The following is a 16,776-nucleotide window of genomic DNA, read 5'->3' as shown; positions in this document are numbered from 1 at the left end:
AAAATAAATAAAAGGGGTAGCAGCTGGCAGAAATTGTTATATTCTAACACTGTATTAGAGATACAACAAATGTGTAGAATGGAAAGGAGGATGAAAATGCCATGTTAAAAAGGCTGAAGCCAGGCAATCCGGCCATGAGTTGGAATGGGGGTCTCATACCTTGATGGGAAAGTACTCCGAGAGAGGCTTGTTGAAGCCTCCAGGGATGCTGCAGTACTCTGTGGGGTAGATGAGAGAGGCAGATCGAAGCAGATGGTGCAGCAGGTTACAGGAAAGCATGTAGCCTTGTTTAAACTTCAAGTGGAGTGTCCGCAGGAGAATCTTTACACACTGCTCCCTGTATGGCAACAACTTGTCACCATCAACACGGGTGATCTGAAAGGGAAGGAACAATATTTCTAAAATTCCCATAGTTCATTTCCCTTTATAGCGTAGATTGTGTATGGCCACTTTATAGACTACTTTTTTATTACCTCAGACAGAAGCTGAAGGTTCCACAGCAGCGCCTTGTCCAGCTCCTCTTCACGCAAAACATCCTCGTCTAAAAAAAACAAAACAAAGAAATGTGTGTTTTAAAAATAAAACAATACTGATATTGTAACCATTTCAAAAGGCATTCACTGCATTTAATTTAGGCAACAAAACCCTGATTAGAGGGAATTACTGTCCGGTGGTTGAACACGTCTGGAAGGTTCTGGACAACACTGCCTTTAAATGTTGTTATTTTAAAACATTTAAAATCTGTAATTTATAGATTTCTTCACCGTTTCTAAAATTGCTAGATGGGGCTTCTTTCAAGTGAACACCCCTATTTGGCAAAGCCTAAGCATAAGTCAAGCCAAATAGTTATGTAATCCTCCTATGAAGCATTCCCACAATTAGACATATTGGGTTGGATAGAACTGTAAATGGGAAACTTACTGACTGTGAGCTGAGTTATTGCATTGCAGCAGTGTGGCACAAAAAGCTTCAAAGACTCTGCTGGATGACACTGAAACAGAAAACAATGTGGTCAGAATAAAAAGAAATATATGCAAACTGCCGCTATTACATAACACTTACCATACTCGTATACATTAAGTTAAAATATACACTCCTTAATATTTCCATATTTGGAATGGTAGCTCACATGCCCCCATCACTTGTCGTCAAGGCATTCTCAATCAATTTAGTCTGAGAAATATCCTCACCTTACACGCGGCTCTGCACATGTCAGCCACCATTTTTCCAGCAACTCGAGTCTCAAAGATGTTTGTAGTGGCAAAGTTAAAGACCTTTTCTAGGGCCACCTAAAACAAATTAAAACATGAATCTGGTTAGAGAGAGAGAGAGAGAGAGGGAAGGTAAGAAGTTCTTAAAATCAGAAGTCTGTCTCGCCCATTAAAGCTTGGCCTGATGTTTCCGATTAAGCAAATCAGACACAAGAGAGATACTACTGGGGGACAGAAGTAGACTTATGTATGTGCCGTATCTAATAACAACAACCACACAACTACTGTTTTACAAAATAGAATAATACATTACTTATCAAACAGAAAACTAGATAATATATTACGTCCTAAAGGCACAACATTAATAAATAAGTTACTTTTTCCAAACTAAAATAGTGTCATTTTAGTCTACTTACAGTACAACCTGCTTATGTTCAAAGGAGGATTAGGCATGACTATTTACATTCAGAAAGACTGTAACAGTGTTAGGATTTAAAGCTGCCTATATAAATAAAAAAAAACATTTACTTTACAAATATAGCAATATAGGTCCCTCTGAACCAGACATGATCCGATCGAAATGTTTGTGAAGTCTTCCTTTTAGGAGACAAACAAGTTTTATATGCACTTCTGGATACCTTGTTTGGTTTGCAAGATCCTTTTATTTAAAGAAAGAAGCAAATAGCAATCAATCTTACATTACCATTACCGGAGCACCGATCTTCAGCTGTGCCACATTAAAAACAGTTATTCATACAGTTCTACAGTATGTACTAGGGGAAAAGTGTGTGTGTGTGTGTGTGTGTGTGTGTTTATGAACCTTGAAGATGTCTTTGGAGCACTGCGTAAGGATGGTGCTGAAGGTGGAAGACAGTCCGAGCTCCACTAGGCTCTCTAGGTGAGTCATCTTTTCAGTTTCTGTCTCCTCTCTCGTCTGTTCAAGTGTACTGCTTTCAATAAGGGCAAAACACCTGCAGCAAAATAAAAGTCAGATAAGCCCTTAACTTGTTGTGCCTTTTGTTTTGTTTTTGTAACAAATGCTATACAAGCTGCTTTCCAAGATTCTAAAAACATAACTTGTGCTGGCTTTGACCGTTGCTCATTGCTGACTCAGAAACTCATCAATATGGAGTTCAGCCATTTCAAACTCCAAAAACATACCTGTCCATAAACTGTAGGACAAAGTCTTCAAACTCCGCACTGACTGAGCACAGCTCCCGCTCTACCTGAAACAGTAAACAAAAAATACTCTGATTACCAGGGACCTCAAACCTCTTTCCATTGAGACTTTCCAGCTGAACATATATATATATATATATATATATATATATATATATATATATATAAAAAAAATAAATTAAAATAAAAAAAACACAGAAGCAGCTTTGCAAACCACAAGTTTAAATTTTGAATTGATTAACCAGAAGTAAGGTAGTTAGGTAGTTTTAAAATGTTAGTTATATAGAAAAGGGATAATAAACCATTATATTCTCTGTAAGTCACCTTGGATAAAGACGTATGCTAAACAAATAATAATAATAATAAATAATAATCTTTATTTTAAAAAAAAAACAACAAAAAACACAACACCACCACCACCACCACTAAAATGTCAGTATTAAGCTACCTACCTTGCCCCAGCTGTAGAATGGTTAGTTTTTGGGGACAAAAACAAAGCATCCCTAGGACTATAGTGTAAGGGAACCTTTGATAAAAAGGTTTTCTAAGTGTGAATTTGAAACTGATATGTAGAAAAAAGGATCAGTGTTGTAAATGGGAGTATGACATATGTTTTTTCAAGTACTTACTTCTGTGAGGTCATCTCTTTCATGAACAGCTGATGAACAGTCTACCAAAGGCACAAGAGTAGAAAATGTTGCAATGAACTGGAATGTTATCTGCATGGGGAGGGGTGGAAGAAAAAAAACACAAAACACACATTTAACTGGTTTGTTCTACTACAGCAAGGTACAAGGACAAATACTATATTACTATTATTAGTATTACATCACTAGTGCATGTCCATTAAAAAAAGGCACATACCATGCACTTGCTGAAGTCATTTGGATCCACACCAGGCAGTGCTCTCATCAGCAATGGCAGCATGTGCTTTGGGCCTTCAGGAAACCTCTTGCCTCCAGAAACCAGGCTGCGAGCCACTCCAATCACACAGCTGAGGGTGGCTGTGAGCTGGTGAGGTTCTGTCAGAGTTTCCATTGCAGGATAGGTTCTAGAACAGCCATGCACACAGAACTATGAGTACCAACAGGTTTCAAACTGTCATATATGGACATCTGTATTACTATTATATATGCATTTCAGTGGATTTGAGAATCGCCCATCATTCCACTCACTGGATGTCACACTAAACAGATAACTCACTTTTCTAGTAAGGGTGGGATGACAAGCTCAGGTCTCATCAGTGCCAGGTTCTGCAAAGCCTGGGCTGCATCCAAGCTGCCCGTTTTACTGAACATCGCCAGCAGCACAGGCTGCTTCATGCTCTCCACAAAGTCTGTAATGTCCTGGTCAGTGAGCTTGTGGCTGTCAGGGACTGGCGTTAGCCACGTCTGCTTCTTGTACCGCTCTCGGTGTAGTCTTCTTACCACACTGGCTGGCAAGCGCTGCACAAGCTTCATCAGCTTCATCTGCCAAAGGAAAGACAGCAATGTGCCTATTAACCAAATTCTTCACCTTATAGACATAATTCTATGTTGGTACATTAGCCAGTTTCAAGTGCATATGTGATATGAAAATGTAATGTGATTTCTAGAAAATATATTATTGGAAAGCAGTGCAGGTCGTACTATTTGTAAAATAGCATAAAGCCACAGAACATTTTTTCACAATCTCTTAGCTTGAACACTGTCAGCTTTAAGCCCAAGATCAGCTTGTAACGATCACTCTGCACAACTGAGAAGCAGTTGCACTGTCCTCCCTAAGGAGATACTACTGGCCCTATTCCTATAGCTAAATAAGTCAGCAAGAGTGACAGACAGCAAAAGCAGGGACGTCAGAGGTGTCAATTTCAAGAACAATCGGTTTATTATTGTGAACAATAATGTCAACAAATGAAAAAATGAACAAATGAAATGAAATGAATAATGATAAGTAAGGAATTCAAATAATTGCAGGTAACAGGTAAGAATAAAGCTGGTACAGATGTAGGGACAAACAGAAGGCTAAACAGATTCGCAAAGTAGAAATGAATATAGTGTCCGGAGGGTCTCCAATAAACCCACACTCACAAACACAACACACACAGATAAAGACCAAGGATAAATAAATAGATACAGACGAAAAACAGTGACTTGTGGAAACAATTACATTTAACAGTCTCTATGGCAATGGTGGGAAAATGACAGGTAGGCCCAACAAGTCCAGAAATAGCAGGGTAATTGAAATCCATACAAAGTAACAAAATAACAAAAATACAGGAAACAAAGTATCAAATTAAAGTAGAAAAAATCCAAACAAAAAAGAAATGATCTCACCCACAAATAAGGCAGTCCAGCAAAGTGTCCCGAAATGATGGTGATTGTAGAAGGTTGAAAACATTGAGTACGTTGAAATTGTTGAGCCTGTCCAGTAGTGTTGAGTTGAATGGTGAACAGTTGTTTGAAAAAAATCAGGAGGATCAGGAAAAAATGGAGGCTGTCACACATAAAACAACAAACACTAAACAGACCTAGAAAAACAGCTAAACTTAAACAAGTAACAGTGAAAACAAAAAGAGCAGTTTAGACAAAGTGCAGCGACAAAAGAAAATGAACGGATGCACTGGAATTATCTAAGGATGGTAATGGATTCACTGAAATTTAAGTAGAGAAAATGCTGTAGTTAAATTGATTCCTCTGAGAAAGGGAGTCTCCCTCAGGCCTGATTAGCCAGCTTTAATACAGGTGCTGGCTACTAAGGAGCTCTGAGATTGGAGGGGTGGAAATCTGAATGAGCCAATGGGGAGAGAGGATGAACAGAGGGTGGTTGCAAGGAACTATGGGAAATGAAGTTTTGACCTGGCCAGGCTACTGACCCTAATTAAAGGGACAGGTGGGTGAGACTTACACCCACATTATGTAGCATGGGAATTGCTACATATTCCCCCCCCCCCCCCCACACTGGAGGTGCAAGGGACAAACGCCATAGTAGCGTTTTAAATTAACAATATTGACAGTATCCTCTTTGAAATAATCTGGCTCCCCCCACTTGACTTTGTAGTTGTTGGGTCCAAGTCTCTTGGTTACAAGAGCTGGCCCAAACCATTTAGGGGCAAGTTTTGCTGAAAACTTTCCGGAGGCATCAGATAAGGGGTGAGATCTTATCCAGACTAACTCACCTTCTTCATACTGACAGTGTGCTCTCCGGGCATTGTAATTCCGAGCTTGCCGTTTCTGAGCTTTGGCAACGTGATCCCTCACCTCTTCGGCAATCTGCTGCTGGCGATCTAGCAGTTGGTAGGGATCGGTGGATGGAGCAGGAGCAACAGCGATTAATCGGTCCAATGGGCCTCTGATGGTCCTTCCGAGCGCTAGTACTGCAGGAGAGAAGCCAGTGGTTTCATGTTTGGCGGTGTTGAGGGCGAAACGAAACTCGGGTAGCCACTGATCCCACAGCTGATGGTTTTTCCCGACAAAAGATGCAACCATGGTCTTTAAGGTGCGGTTCACGCGTTCTGTCAGGTTGGTCTGTGGGTGGTAACTGGTGGTGAGTTTTTGTACTACTCCCCAGGTCTTGCACACCTCTGCGAGTAGCTGGCTCGTGAACTGAGGTCCACGGTCTGAAAGAATGTGTTGCGGTGTTCCCCATCGAGTGAATATTTCCTGCGTCAAAATGTTCACAATTTTGGTGGTCTTACTGTCCCGCAATGGAAACAGCTCAACCCACTTTGTGAAGTAATCAACAATGACCAGGATGTAAGTGTTACCTTTTTTACTTCTGGGGAAAGGTCCCATTAGGTCCAGACCCAGCATCTCTCCGGGCTCCTTCACAGTAGTGGACTGGAGTTGACCTGCAGGTTTGGTGTTGGACGGTTTGTACTTCTGGCAGGTTTGACACTCCTTTATGTGGTGCCATGTATCTTTACGGATGGAGGGCCACCATGCAACCTCCAACATGCGCAACAAGGTCTTCATCCTGCCCAGGTGACCTCCCAAAGGGTTGTCATGGTAGTGGTGGAGGAAGGAATCCGTCAGCTGTTCCGGAATTACCAGCTGGTATCGGAATCCTTGTTTAGGAATGGGCACCCGGCGATACACAAGTCCCTGCTGTTGGATGAAGGAGATGCGGTTATCATTGGCAGTATTGGAAGCAATGTCATTGATGATGTCAGAGATAGCTGGGTCTTTGGACTGAGCGGCCGCAATCTGGTCCATGGTGGTGGGAAGATCCATGCTACTCGCATTGCTAGCACACACTGATGCAGAAGGAGTTGAAGGTGGTACAAGTGGAGCTCTAGAGAGTGCATCAGGTACAAGATTCAGACTACCTTTCCTGTAAATAACGGTAAAAGTGAATTGTTGTAGGCGAAGAGTCCAGCGGGTCAGTCTGGAAGAGGTTTTTGGGTTGTTGAATGCCCAGGAGAGTGCAGCGTGGTCAGTGACAACCTCAAACTCCACCCCCTCCAGATAATGCCGCCATTTTTCTACTGCCCACACAACAGCGAAACACTCCTTTTCGGATGTGGAGTAGTTTTTTTCGGCAGAGTTCAGTAATTTGGAGGCGTAGGCTATTACCTTCTCATCATCTCCTTCTAGCTGAGTCAGAACCGCTCCAAGTCCTACATCGCTGGCATCAGTAAAGACTCGGAACGTCTTGTTGATGTCCGGGTGAGCGAGGACCGGAGGACTGATCAAAGCTTCCTGGAGGAGTTTGAAACTCTTCCGGCACTCTCCTGTCCATTTCCAGGGAACATCTTTCTTTTTCAAGTTGTTAAGTGGGGCAGCAATATCCGCAAACCTGGGGATGTACTTATGGTACCACCCTGCCAAACCTAGGAACCGTTGAACCTCCTTCAAGTTGGTAGGAATGGGATATTCCTGGATGGCTTGGAGCTTGTGGGGATCAGCAGCTACACCCTCACCTGAAACCACATGACCAAGGAAATGGAGAGTGTGTTTAAAGAAGTGGCATTTTTTGAGATTGAGTGTAAGACGGGCCAGATGAAGTTTGTGGAAGACAGCTTCGAGGTCTTGAAGATGCTGTGCGGAATTTGGTGAATAGACAATGATGTCATCTATGTAGACGAAACAGATCTTCCCTCGGAGATCTCCTAACACTCTCTCCATCAGCCGTTGAAAAGTGGCTGCAGCATTTTTTAACCCAAATGGCATTACATTAAATTGATAAAAACCAAAGGGTGTAGTAAACGCAGTCTTCGCTCTACTTGCTGAGTCCATCGCCACTTGCCAGTAACCCGAGCGTAGATCAAGGGAACTGAATACCGCAGCACCACTCAGGGACTCCAGGATGTCATGAATGAGGGGCATGGGATATGCATCAAAGACAGTCTTTGCATTCAGCTTTCTGTAGTCCACACAGAACCTGTAACCACCATCTTTCTTCTCTGTGAGCACCACTGGAGAGGACCATGGGGAGTTAGATGGTTCTATAACTCCGTCCAGAAGCATGTCTTGGATGTGTTCCTTGATTAAAGCCTTCTTCAGTGGAGACGCTCTATACAGTCGACCCCGAACAGGGACTTCGTCCTCAGTGGAGATGGAGTGACGGGTGACGGTGGTCATTCCCAACTTATCAGTACAGACTGAAGACCACTTTTGCTGGAGGTTCTGGAGTTGTTGCTCGACAGGAGATGGTTCCGCTGAGGTGATGGTCATGGTCACCTTCGCCGGTTGGCATGGTTTTGGATCAGAGGTGGTAGGTGGCTGGCAAGATGTATGGAAGTAGAGGCTGACACTCAATAAGGACCTGTCCCAGGAAGCTTCCCCCTCATACCGTGGCAAAAAAGGATGGTAGGAGAAATCCTTCTGATGTTTGACACCATACTGCCTATTGACAATGTCAATCTGGGTATGAGTTTTCTCCAAGAAATCCAAGCCTAGAACAAGGGGAAACGTCAGGTGATGATCCTGTAGGACATATGTGCCTAGAAACCAGATCTCTCCGTGGAGAAGGTAAGTGAGGCGAACTTGACCTTTGGCCTGGTGTGACTGTCCATCTGCCAGCATGAAATACTGATCCTGTGCAGACTCCAGCTCTTCCCCTGGATGAGCTATCTTCCTCCAGAGACTCTCTCTCATCAGAGTGAAGGTGCTCCCAGTGTCCAGGACTGCAGGCCCTTGGAGCCCTCGAACGCCTACATCCACGATCAGCAGAGTCAGGCTTGCAGCAGGAACTACATTTTTCTTCTCCTGGCTTCTAACCATGCTGACCTCTGCCGGCTTCTTCGTAGCTCCTTTCTGGCTCCTCTTGTCCTGAACGGCTTTGCTGGAGTTTGACTTGACCCAGTATTCCCGCTGAGCAGCGTTGTCTCTCTCCACCTGGGTCCCGATGCGCACCAGTTCTGCCACTGTCTTCACTGTTCCCCTAAGGGAGCTTGCCAGTTTGGGATTACAGCTGTTTAGAATCCGTCGAACCACTTCAGACTCCTCCAAGTCTGGCTTCCAGCGCAGACATAGGGCACGGTAGTCATAGGCGAAGTCAAGGATTCGCTCGTCAGGCAGCTGGACTCTGGAGCGGAGTCGGTCTTCCACTTCGGTCTGGAAGTCAGACGGCAGAAAGGCTTGACGGAAGACAGTCTTGAACTGTTCCCAGGAGTGGATTCCCTTGCGCTCTGCAACCCACCAGCTCTTTGCTGAGCCTTTCAGCACACTGGACATGGTTGCCAGGATCTGATTTGGTGTCATGGGTCGTAGCGCTAGGAATTCATCACATTTGTCCAGGAAGTCAATGGCATCGCTGCTGGCCTCCCTGCCAAACTCTGGGAAGTTGATTTTAATGGGCAGCTTTGCTTGGGAAAGACTTCCTTCAGTTCTGGAGCCATGGTAATCAGCAGACCCACCATCAAAGGAGAATTGTTGTGGTGCAGACCGCTTTCTAGAGGAGAGAGACGGCAAAGAAAGTGGTAGACGAGGGGTGCTGGTCTTTTTGAAGAGTTTCTTAATCTCTTCTCCCCACAGCACATCGCGGCGTTTCAGGCACTTCACCACTTCCTTATCCATTTCGTCAAGGGCCTCTTGCCTTCGATTCTCCATATCTGTGAAGCGTCCTTCGATGTAACCTCGCAGGACCTGTTCACGATGAATGCTGCTCTCCTGTAACTCAGACAGCTGTGTTTCCAGTTGCTCAACACGGTCAGTGAGATGGGAACAGTGCTCAGTCAATTGCCCTATCGCAACACTGTCAGTAAGGTTCCCTTCATCATCATCGCCTCCAGAAAGATCTGCCCCTTCCTGGGTAATGTACAGGTCACTAATGCGGGTGGTTCTCTCTGTGATAGGCTCTCTGATAGTCACATGGGGTCTATCTCCAATCTCAGAGAAGTTTAGCGAAGTCAAGGTCTGATTTTCCATTTCTGACATTAAGTTCCCAACAATTTAAACTGATGAATTTAGATTTGAATTTAATGACACAAAGGGTCCCCGTACGGGCCACCAATTCTGTAACGATCACTCTGCACAACTGAGAAGCAGTTGCACTGTCCTCCCTAAGGAGATACTACTGGCCCTATTCCTATAGCTAAATAAGTCAGCAAGAGTGACAGACAGCAAAAGCAGGGACGTCAGAGGTGTCAATTTCAAGAACAATCGGTTTATTATTGTGAACAATAATGTCAACAAATGAAAAAATGAACAAATGAAATGAAATGAATAATGATAAGTAAGGAATTCAAATAATTGCAGGTAACAGGTAAGAATAAAGCTGGTACAGATGTAGGGACAAACAGAAGGCTAAACAGATTCGCAAAGTAGAAATGAATATAGTGTCCGGAGGGTCTCCAATAAACCCACACTCACAAACACAACACACACAGATAAAGACCAAGGATAAATAAATAGATACAGACGAAAAACAGTGACTTGTGGAAACAATTACATTTAACAGTCTCTATGGCAATGGTGGGAAAATGACAGGTAGGCCCAACAAGTCCAGAAATAGCAGGGTAATTGAAATCCATACAAAGTAACAAAATAACAAAAATACAGGAAACAAAGTATCAAATTAAAGTAGAAAAAATCCAAACAAAAAAGAAATGATCTCACCCACAAATAAGGCAGTCCAGCAAAGTGTCCCGAAATGATGGTGATTGTAGAAGGTTGAAAACATTGAGTACGTTGAAATTGTTGAGCCTGTCCAGTAGTGTTGAGTTGAATGGTGAACAGTTGTTTGAAAAAAATCAGGAGGATCAGGAAAAAATGGAGGCTGTCACACATAAAACAACAAACACTAAACAGACCTAGAAAAACAGCTAAACTTAAACAAGTAACAGTGAAAACAAAAAGAGCAGTTTAGACAAAGTGCAGCGACAAAAGAAAATGAACGGATGCACTGGAATTATCTAAGGATGGTAATGGATTCACTGAAATTTAAGTAGAGAAAATGCTGTAGTTAAATTGATTCCTCTGAGAAAGGGAGTCTCCCTCAGGCCTGATTAGCCAGCTTTAATACAGGTGCTGGCTACTAAGGAGCTCTGAGATTGGAGGGGTGGAAATCTGAATGAGCCAATGGGGAGAGAGGATGAACAGAGGGTGGTTGCAAGGAACTATGGGAAATGAAGTTTTGACCTGGCCAGGCTACTGACCCTAATTAAAGGGACAGGTGGGTGAGACTTACACCCACATTATGTAGCATGGGAATTGCTACAAGCTGAATAATATCTGTTTACAGATGACAACTTGCAAGACAAAATTAAAACATTTTAAAATTAGACAAAACTAAATTAAAACTTAAAAACAGTTATGCAGCCAATTTGGTCATATTTAAAAAGACAACCATATCATTTATAAATGGCAGAAACATTTTATCATCAATAATAATTTGTCCTGGAATGTACTTGTTATACTGCTTGACATCAGATGGTTTTGTTTGCTTATAGCTAATAAAATAGAAAAATAGCAGCACTAACACCTTTTATATCAGTATTGTTGCTTGTATATATCAACCAAATTATATGGAAACCAATCCACATCATAACTAATCCCCAGCCAGTCCCTTGGCAGAGGATTAGTTATATCCTAGATGTCATCCGTGCTAACTAGGACTATTTTCAGAAAATGAATGGAACACACTGTACTGTACATAAACTATTTTGTACCTTTTTTATAGATGAATTGCATTAAACAATATAACAGTATATATAACTGCTGCTTTAAAACAGAAAAAAACAAGTAACAAAAGCTTTTCTGAGAAACCAACGGCTTTGGGACTCCAGTACCCTAGTCTTTAGCCATAGTACAGTCCTGACCATTCACTCACCAGCCACCTGCCATTGTTAGAAGGATGAAAGAAAGACGTAATGCTGTTGAACAAGCCACTTAGCTGTTTTTGGGTTTGCTTGCTTGGTCCACCCTAAGAAAAACAAACGCAATGTTAAAAAGCACAAGATGCTTCTCAAACTCTTCACTTAATTGAACAGTTACTGTCTGCCCACCCATTAACCACAACAGATGCACTGTGTTTCATAGGAGTGACAGTTACTAAAATGCAACAAAACAACATTTTGAAGCTACAACTGTATGGTTAACACATTTAGTCACCACCAGAATGCATATTCTTGACTTGCTGTAGTTCCCAAACTGAAAAAAAGTGACACTTTGATTTCTATTAAGCTCCAACAGATGAATTTAACAAATGCACACTAAATTATACATAAAATCAGTTTTTGTAAATCAGAAGATCCCAGTGGTTTAGTTTCAGTTGCAGCACTATACGGTAGGAGGGAAGCAAGAAAAATAGCATTTTTGTGATGCTGGTAAGGTTTTCCAAAAACACCTACAGCACCAATTTAAATAAAATTAAATAAATATGGGGCATTGTATTAATAAGAAAAATTGTTTCTTACCAGCATTGATGAGACCCATAGCACTATGTGGCCTATATCATAGGCATTGGTCAAGTATCTTGGAACTAAAACTTGGCTGCTTCCTACAGGAAGGTTCAAGCTTCTGAGAATCCGGGTAAATATCTGTTTAAAAAAAGAAAAGTCAATTGGTATACTTCTAAACAACGTAGCAGTAAAACAAGCTTTATTTCCCAAACTCCATACTACAACCTTAAAATGTGAACCATTTTTAAAGAGCACAAAAAGTCTAATTTGCATGAGTCCTCAACTACTTGTGATGTAACTGCTACAAGTCAATGTGATTTTGTTGGGGATTAAAAACACATGCTTGCTTTCCAGACGTTCTAAGAGGTAGATTCCACTACCTACAAAACCAGTTCTCTGAGCATTGGTGCACGCAGCTGTATGCACTGTGCGTACCCATTGGTTTGCAAAGATTCTCACATATAATCTTGTACGATCGGTTGAAACGAAACAGACATTTTAATCTTATAGAATTGTACTGTTTATTTAGTGGTAGTAATGAACAAACGGAAGCAGATAAGTTTGGTTGAAGCCTTTATAAAGAACAAAAATTGTTCTTCTGATGATCCAGAACGTCAGAAGGAAAGAAAATCAGTAAAAGCACTGAAAATACCTTGACAGTGTCACGGCAAATTTCGACAACATGGTAAGCATGATTCACACGGGATGTCTTGTAATCTCCCTGACGTGCATTAGTTTTCATCAACGAAAGTCGGTAAATTCAAAATGAAATGCGATGTTGTGGCCAGGGAAGGCTCTTTGGTCCAAGATTTGTAAGCAATGAACCGGGTGTAAATACAGTCAACCCTCTTTATAACCCCCGGTAAAGGCCATGGGCAAAAACGGGCAATAAGCGAGGGTGGCGTTATAGTGAGGGTCAAAAAAACAAAAAACAAACACACACACACACACAACCTTCTATGTATGCAATAAATTCAAACAGTTTATTTTCTAAGTTATACAATTACAGTATCTCCAGGCCATTTTAATAAAACATTAATCTTTTTTAAAAGACCAGCACTAGTTCTTAACACAACAGTAGGTCTGCTAGTGCTGTTTTATCATCTTTTCCCATCTGTATGAAACATACATGGTTACTTTTGAGGAACAGTTTATACTTTAAAAAAAACCACACTATTCTGCTGTTTACAAAACTGATGCTTTAGGTTTAAGCCAGCCTTCATTTGTGCAAAACTTGCACGTAAAAAACAAACCTCTTACCGTACTTACTGTGGTTTTGAAAAGTCACTTATTTTAGACTGTGTCAAGCCCTTTTCAGGTTAAACAAAATCGACCCGTTCCATTAAGGTAAGCCATTTGTTTTTATCCATTACAATGTCCCCAATTGTCCTTTGATTAACAGTATGCCTCAGCGAGAAAATATTTGAGGTGTCTTGCTTTCTTAATTTTCAGATGCATCCATGCATATATATATATAGACACACACACACACATCTGCACAATATCCCAGTCGCCTGAAATAATTAGCTGTTTGGCTTAACATGGATTTCTGCATGTTTGAACAGCAATAACACTTGGATTGAATAGCAGTGTTACCATATGTATTTTTTAAGTCTATCTAAAAAATACAGCAGTAGACTGACAAACATTTTTCTGATAAATTAATTTGATGACAAGTGAGGGGAAAAAGACAAGATCAATATGCCGAATGCAGGTTATTAATGCCACCATTAATCAGATTTTCAATTTGTAATATCTGTTATATTTTTGTTTATGATCCAGTACAAAAACAAACATACATTAAAAAAAAAAAATAATAAATCACCATTAGGTAAGAGTTATAATTAAGACCAGCAGTGAGGTATAATACTTACATTTTAATAAATAAATAAATACTTGCCTTATCAACATAGGGATCCCAATCTACGTACCCAATGTTATCAGTGGCCAAACGTGCAAAAAGGTTTACAAGATGCTGTAAAGAAAAATAAATAAAGTAAAACAGTTGATGAATTAAGCTATTTTTAATTTGTTTCAAATTTTATCTTTTGCATTTGAGTGAGGGGATAAAAAAAAAGCTCTGTATATCTGAATTCGGTAATGTTTTAATATAATAAACTTTTTTTTATATACTAAATATATTTGTTATGTTTATATGTCAACAAAATTAATTATTATAATATATGTTGAACTGTATCACTGTATAAAACAAAAATGCATTCTTGGAATTTGGCATGCATTGGTTATTTTTCAGAGGCTCACAAAATACCTCAAATCACTATCTTTTAGTTCATTTTATCTCAGGTTCTTTATGGAAACTAGGGATGGGGATTTTAAATGTTTAAACGTATAAACTCTAAAGAAGTGGTAAAAAGTTTAATAACATGCTAGACGTATAACCGGTCACGTGACAAATGTCACCAAACGCACATTTTTTTATGCATTAATTGTAGTAATTTATCATCAGTAGTCCGTCGTGTGTGAAACTGCTCTAGTGCCATAGAAAAGCGGATATTACATAAAAAGGAAGGGGTTTGGCAATTGGCTCCAAGTAGCTTTTCTAATTGGTGCAACAGAAAGATTGACACTGGGGCGGGTTTTATTCTTGGTCGATCTGGCGCTTCATTGGTGCGCTGTGTGTGTTTATTATGCCTGTAGTAGGTGTGGTATGGTATCAATTCCACTGCGGGGTTAAATAACGTTAATGACAAGCGTTTCTTTCTGAGTTTGTTCTACATTTAAAATGGCATCTCTAAACAAAGGAAGCCACGTTTGGAAGTATTTTGAGGAACCGGACGAGAAAACCGTGGTATGTAAATAATTATGCCAAGCAAAATTTACATACCACAAAAACACAAGTTCAATGCTTCGCAGTTTGAAATGAAAACATTCAGAATTATTGTGGATGGAGCTACTGATGGCAATAAAATAGCAAACATCCATAACAACATTTGCCATAGATTTGGCCGAACATTGTGCGTGATCACGTTATCCCCTATGAGGACAGTGCGTGTGACTCGTGAATGCAGCAGTTTTTAAATCGACGTAAGATTATCCCAATACTGTGCCGATCCATAAAACAATAACAGCGAGGCTGGAAAAACTTAAAGAAAATCGTGCTGCAGCTGTTCATACAAAACTTTCAAGGGAGAGAAAGTTGCAATTACCACAGACTCGTGGACCCCATTCCCCAACCTTCCCATAGGTGGAAGGCTTTTTCACTTGAAATTGTTCTGTAAGCTTTTGGGCCGAACGGCTGTTTATGTTTAGTACAGTTTTTATTTGTATGTTGGAACTACTGCACTAAAGTAAAGGACCACTGAGACACACTTCAGGTAGGCTAGGCATCTCTTTTTACAATTTAAATGTAAAGTTGAGTGGATACATGAATTTGAATACTTTACGTTATTTAGTAATACTTGACCATATACTGTACAATTAACTGCACAAGAAGGCAAACATTATATTACTTACTGAATATATTACTTGATTGTGTGTTAATTTGGCATTTAAAATAGGACTTGTGGCAGTGTTTGGGAGGTTTATGTACGCTAGTACAGTACGTAGTGGAGAGTGGTGTTTGATTTGAGTACTCGTCTGGAGCAACAATAGATATAAAGAATTCCACCGCTACTATCAAAGACCACAAACTTTTAAATCTCTGAGGCAGACTTTTTAATATCAGTCACAGTGCTCTTTAAAATTCCAAAATATTGTGCTATTTTATCCCTGGTAAATACCTTTTCCAGAAGTGAAAGTATTTCCAACTTTTTTTCATTTGTAAGTTTTCACACTGTACAGTGGGTGATGTTCGTCTCCAATTATTTAATTTTTTTTTTTAAACCATAGAATTTGGGGCAAAGTTACTTGCAAAAAAAAAAAGTAATAGGTTCCTGTTTTTTTTGTTGTTAATCTTTAATAAAACACACTATTCTAAAAACATTTTTTTACTTTGTAGTTAAGTCTTTGCAATGTTAAAACGTTATTTGCTTATTTAACTAGGGCTGTCAGTATCAGAATGTAATATAAAGAGTGTGTGTGTATGAAGATATGGTTTAAACACTGACATTGCAAAGAGTTTAAACGTTCATAAAAATTTACCAAAAGCACATCCCTACTGGAAACATCCTGAAACCTGTCAATTGTGCAACCAGATTGCAGGGGCTTTGCTGATTTTCAATGCACTTTTTGTTTCTGACCAGCAGCTGATCAAATGTGGTCAGGGAGGAGATATTTAAGCTAATGAAAATCACAGCAAAGTGAAACCTGCCCCTTGTCAATCATGATGTCAACAGCTCATCTGGTCAGAGACGACTCAAACTGGAAAAACCTGTTGTATAACTAATGTGTTTCATTGTGGTCCAATGAAGAACCCCAGTCAAATACATTATAAGGGGAGGTGATTTATTACAGTATTTTGTGAGGCCCTGAAAAATGTATGCTGACTAGAAGCAAGCCTACTTTTATTTAGATGTACTACATAAACTAATTATCTATACAACCCCCTACATGGAATTAAAATGTGATAATACACTGCTTGGCACCTATAATTCTGTGTATAAA

At 40.4% G+C, this 16,776-nt stretch overlaps 1 protein-coding gene across 3 annotated transcripts in view; it reads right to left on the bottom strand.

Annotated features, from left to right (window-relative positions):
- LOC117402820 (proteasome activator complex subunit 4-like) overlaps positions 1 to 16,776 on the bottom strand; it is a 52,587-nt gene that overhangs the window by 19,973 nt on the left and 15,838 nt on the right. For all 3 annotated transcript variants that reach the window (XM_059024672.1, XM_059024673.1, XM_059024674.1), the window contains 12 exons: positions 14,114 to 14,188; positions 12,229 to 12,351; positions 11,643 to 11,735; positions 3,594 to 3,859; positions 3,255 to 3,441; positions 3,020 to 3,109; positions 2,373 to 2,437; positions 2,032 to 2,182; positions 1,191 to 1,289; positions 922 to 991; positions 474 to 541; positions 160 to 375 (listed from right to left, as the gene is read on the bottom strand). In XM_059024672.1, the coding sequence (XP_058880655.1) occupies positions 160 to 375; positions 474 to 541; positions 922 to 991; positions 1,191 to 1,289; positions 2,032 to 2,182; positions 2,373 to 2,437; positions 3,020 to 3,109; positions 3,255 to 3,441; positions 3,594 to 3,859; positions 11,643 to 11,735; positions 12,229 to 12,351; positions 14,114 to 14,188 (1,503 nt within the window). The remainder of the gene's footprint in view (positions 1 to 159; positions 376 to 473; positions 542 to 921; positions 992 to 1,190; positions 1,290 to 2,031; positions 2,183 to 2,372; positions 2,438 to 3,019; positions 3,110 to 3,254; positions 3,442 to 3,593; positions 3,860 to 11,642; positions 11,736 to 12,228; positions 12,352 to 14,113; positions 14,189 to 16,776) is intronic.

The sequence above is a fragment of the Acipenser ruthenus genome, chromosome 5 (genome assembly GCF_902713425.1).
Source record: "Acipenser ruthenus chromosome 5, fAciRut3.2 maternal haplotype, whole genome shotgun sequence".
Taxonomy (NCBI): domain Eukaryota; kingdom Metazoa; phylum Chordata; class Actinopteri; order Acipenseriformes; family Acipenseridae; genus Acipenser; species Acipenser ruthenus.
This window is presented reverse-complemented; position numbering and strand designations above follow the sequence as displayed.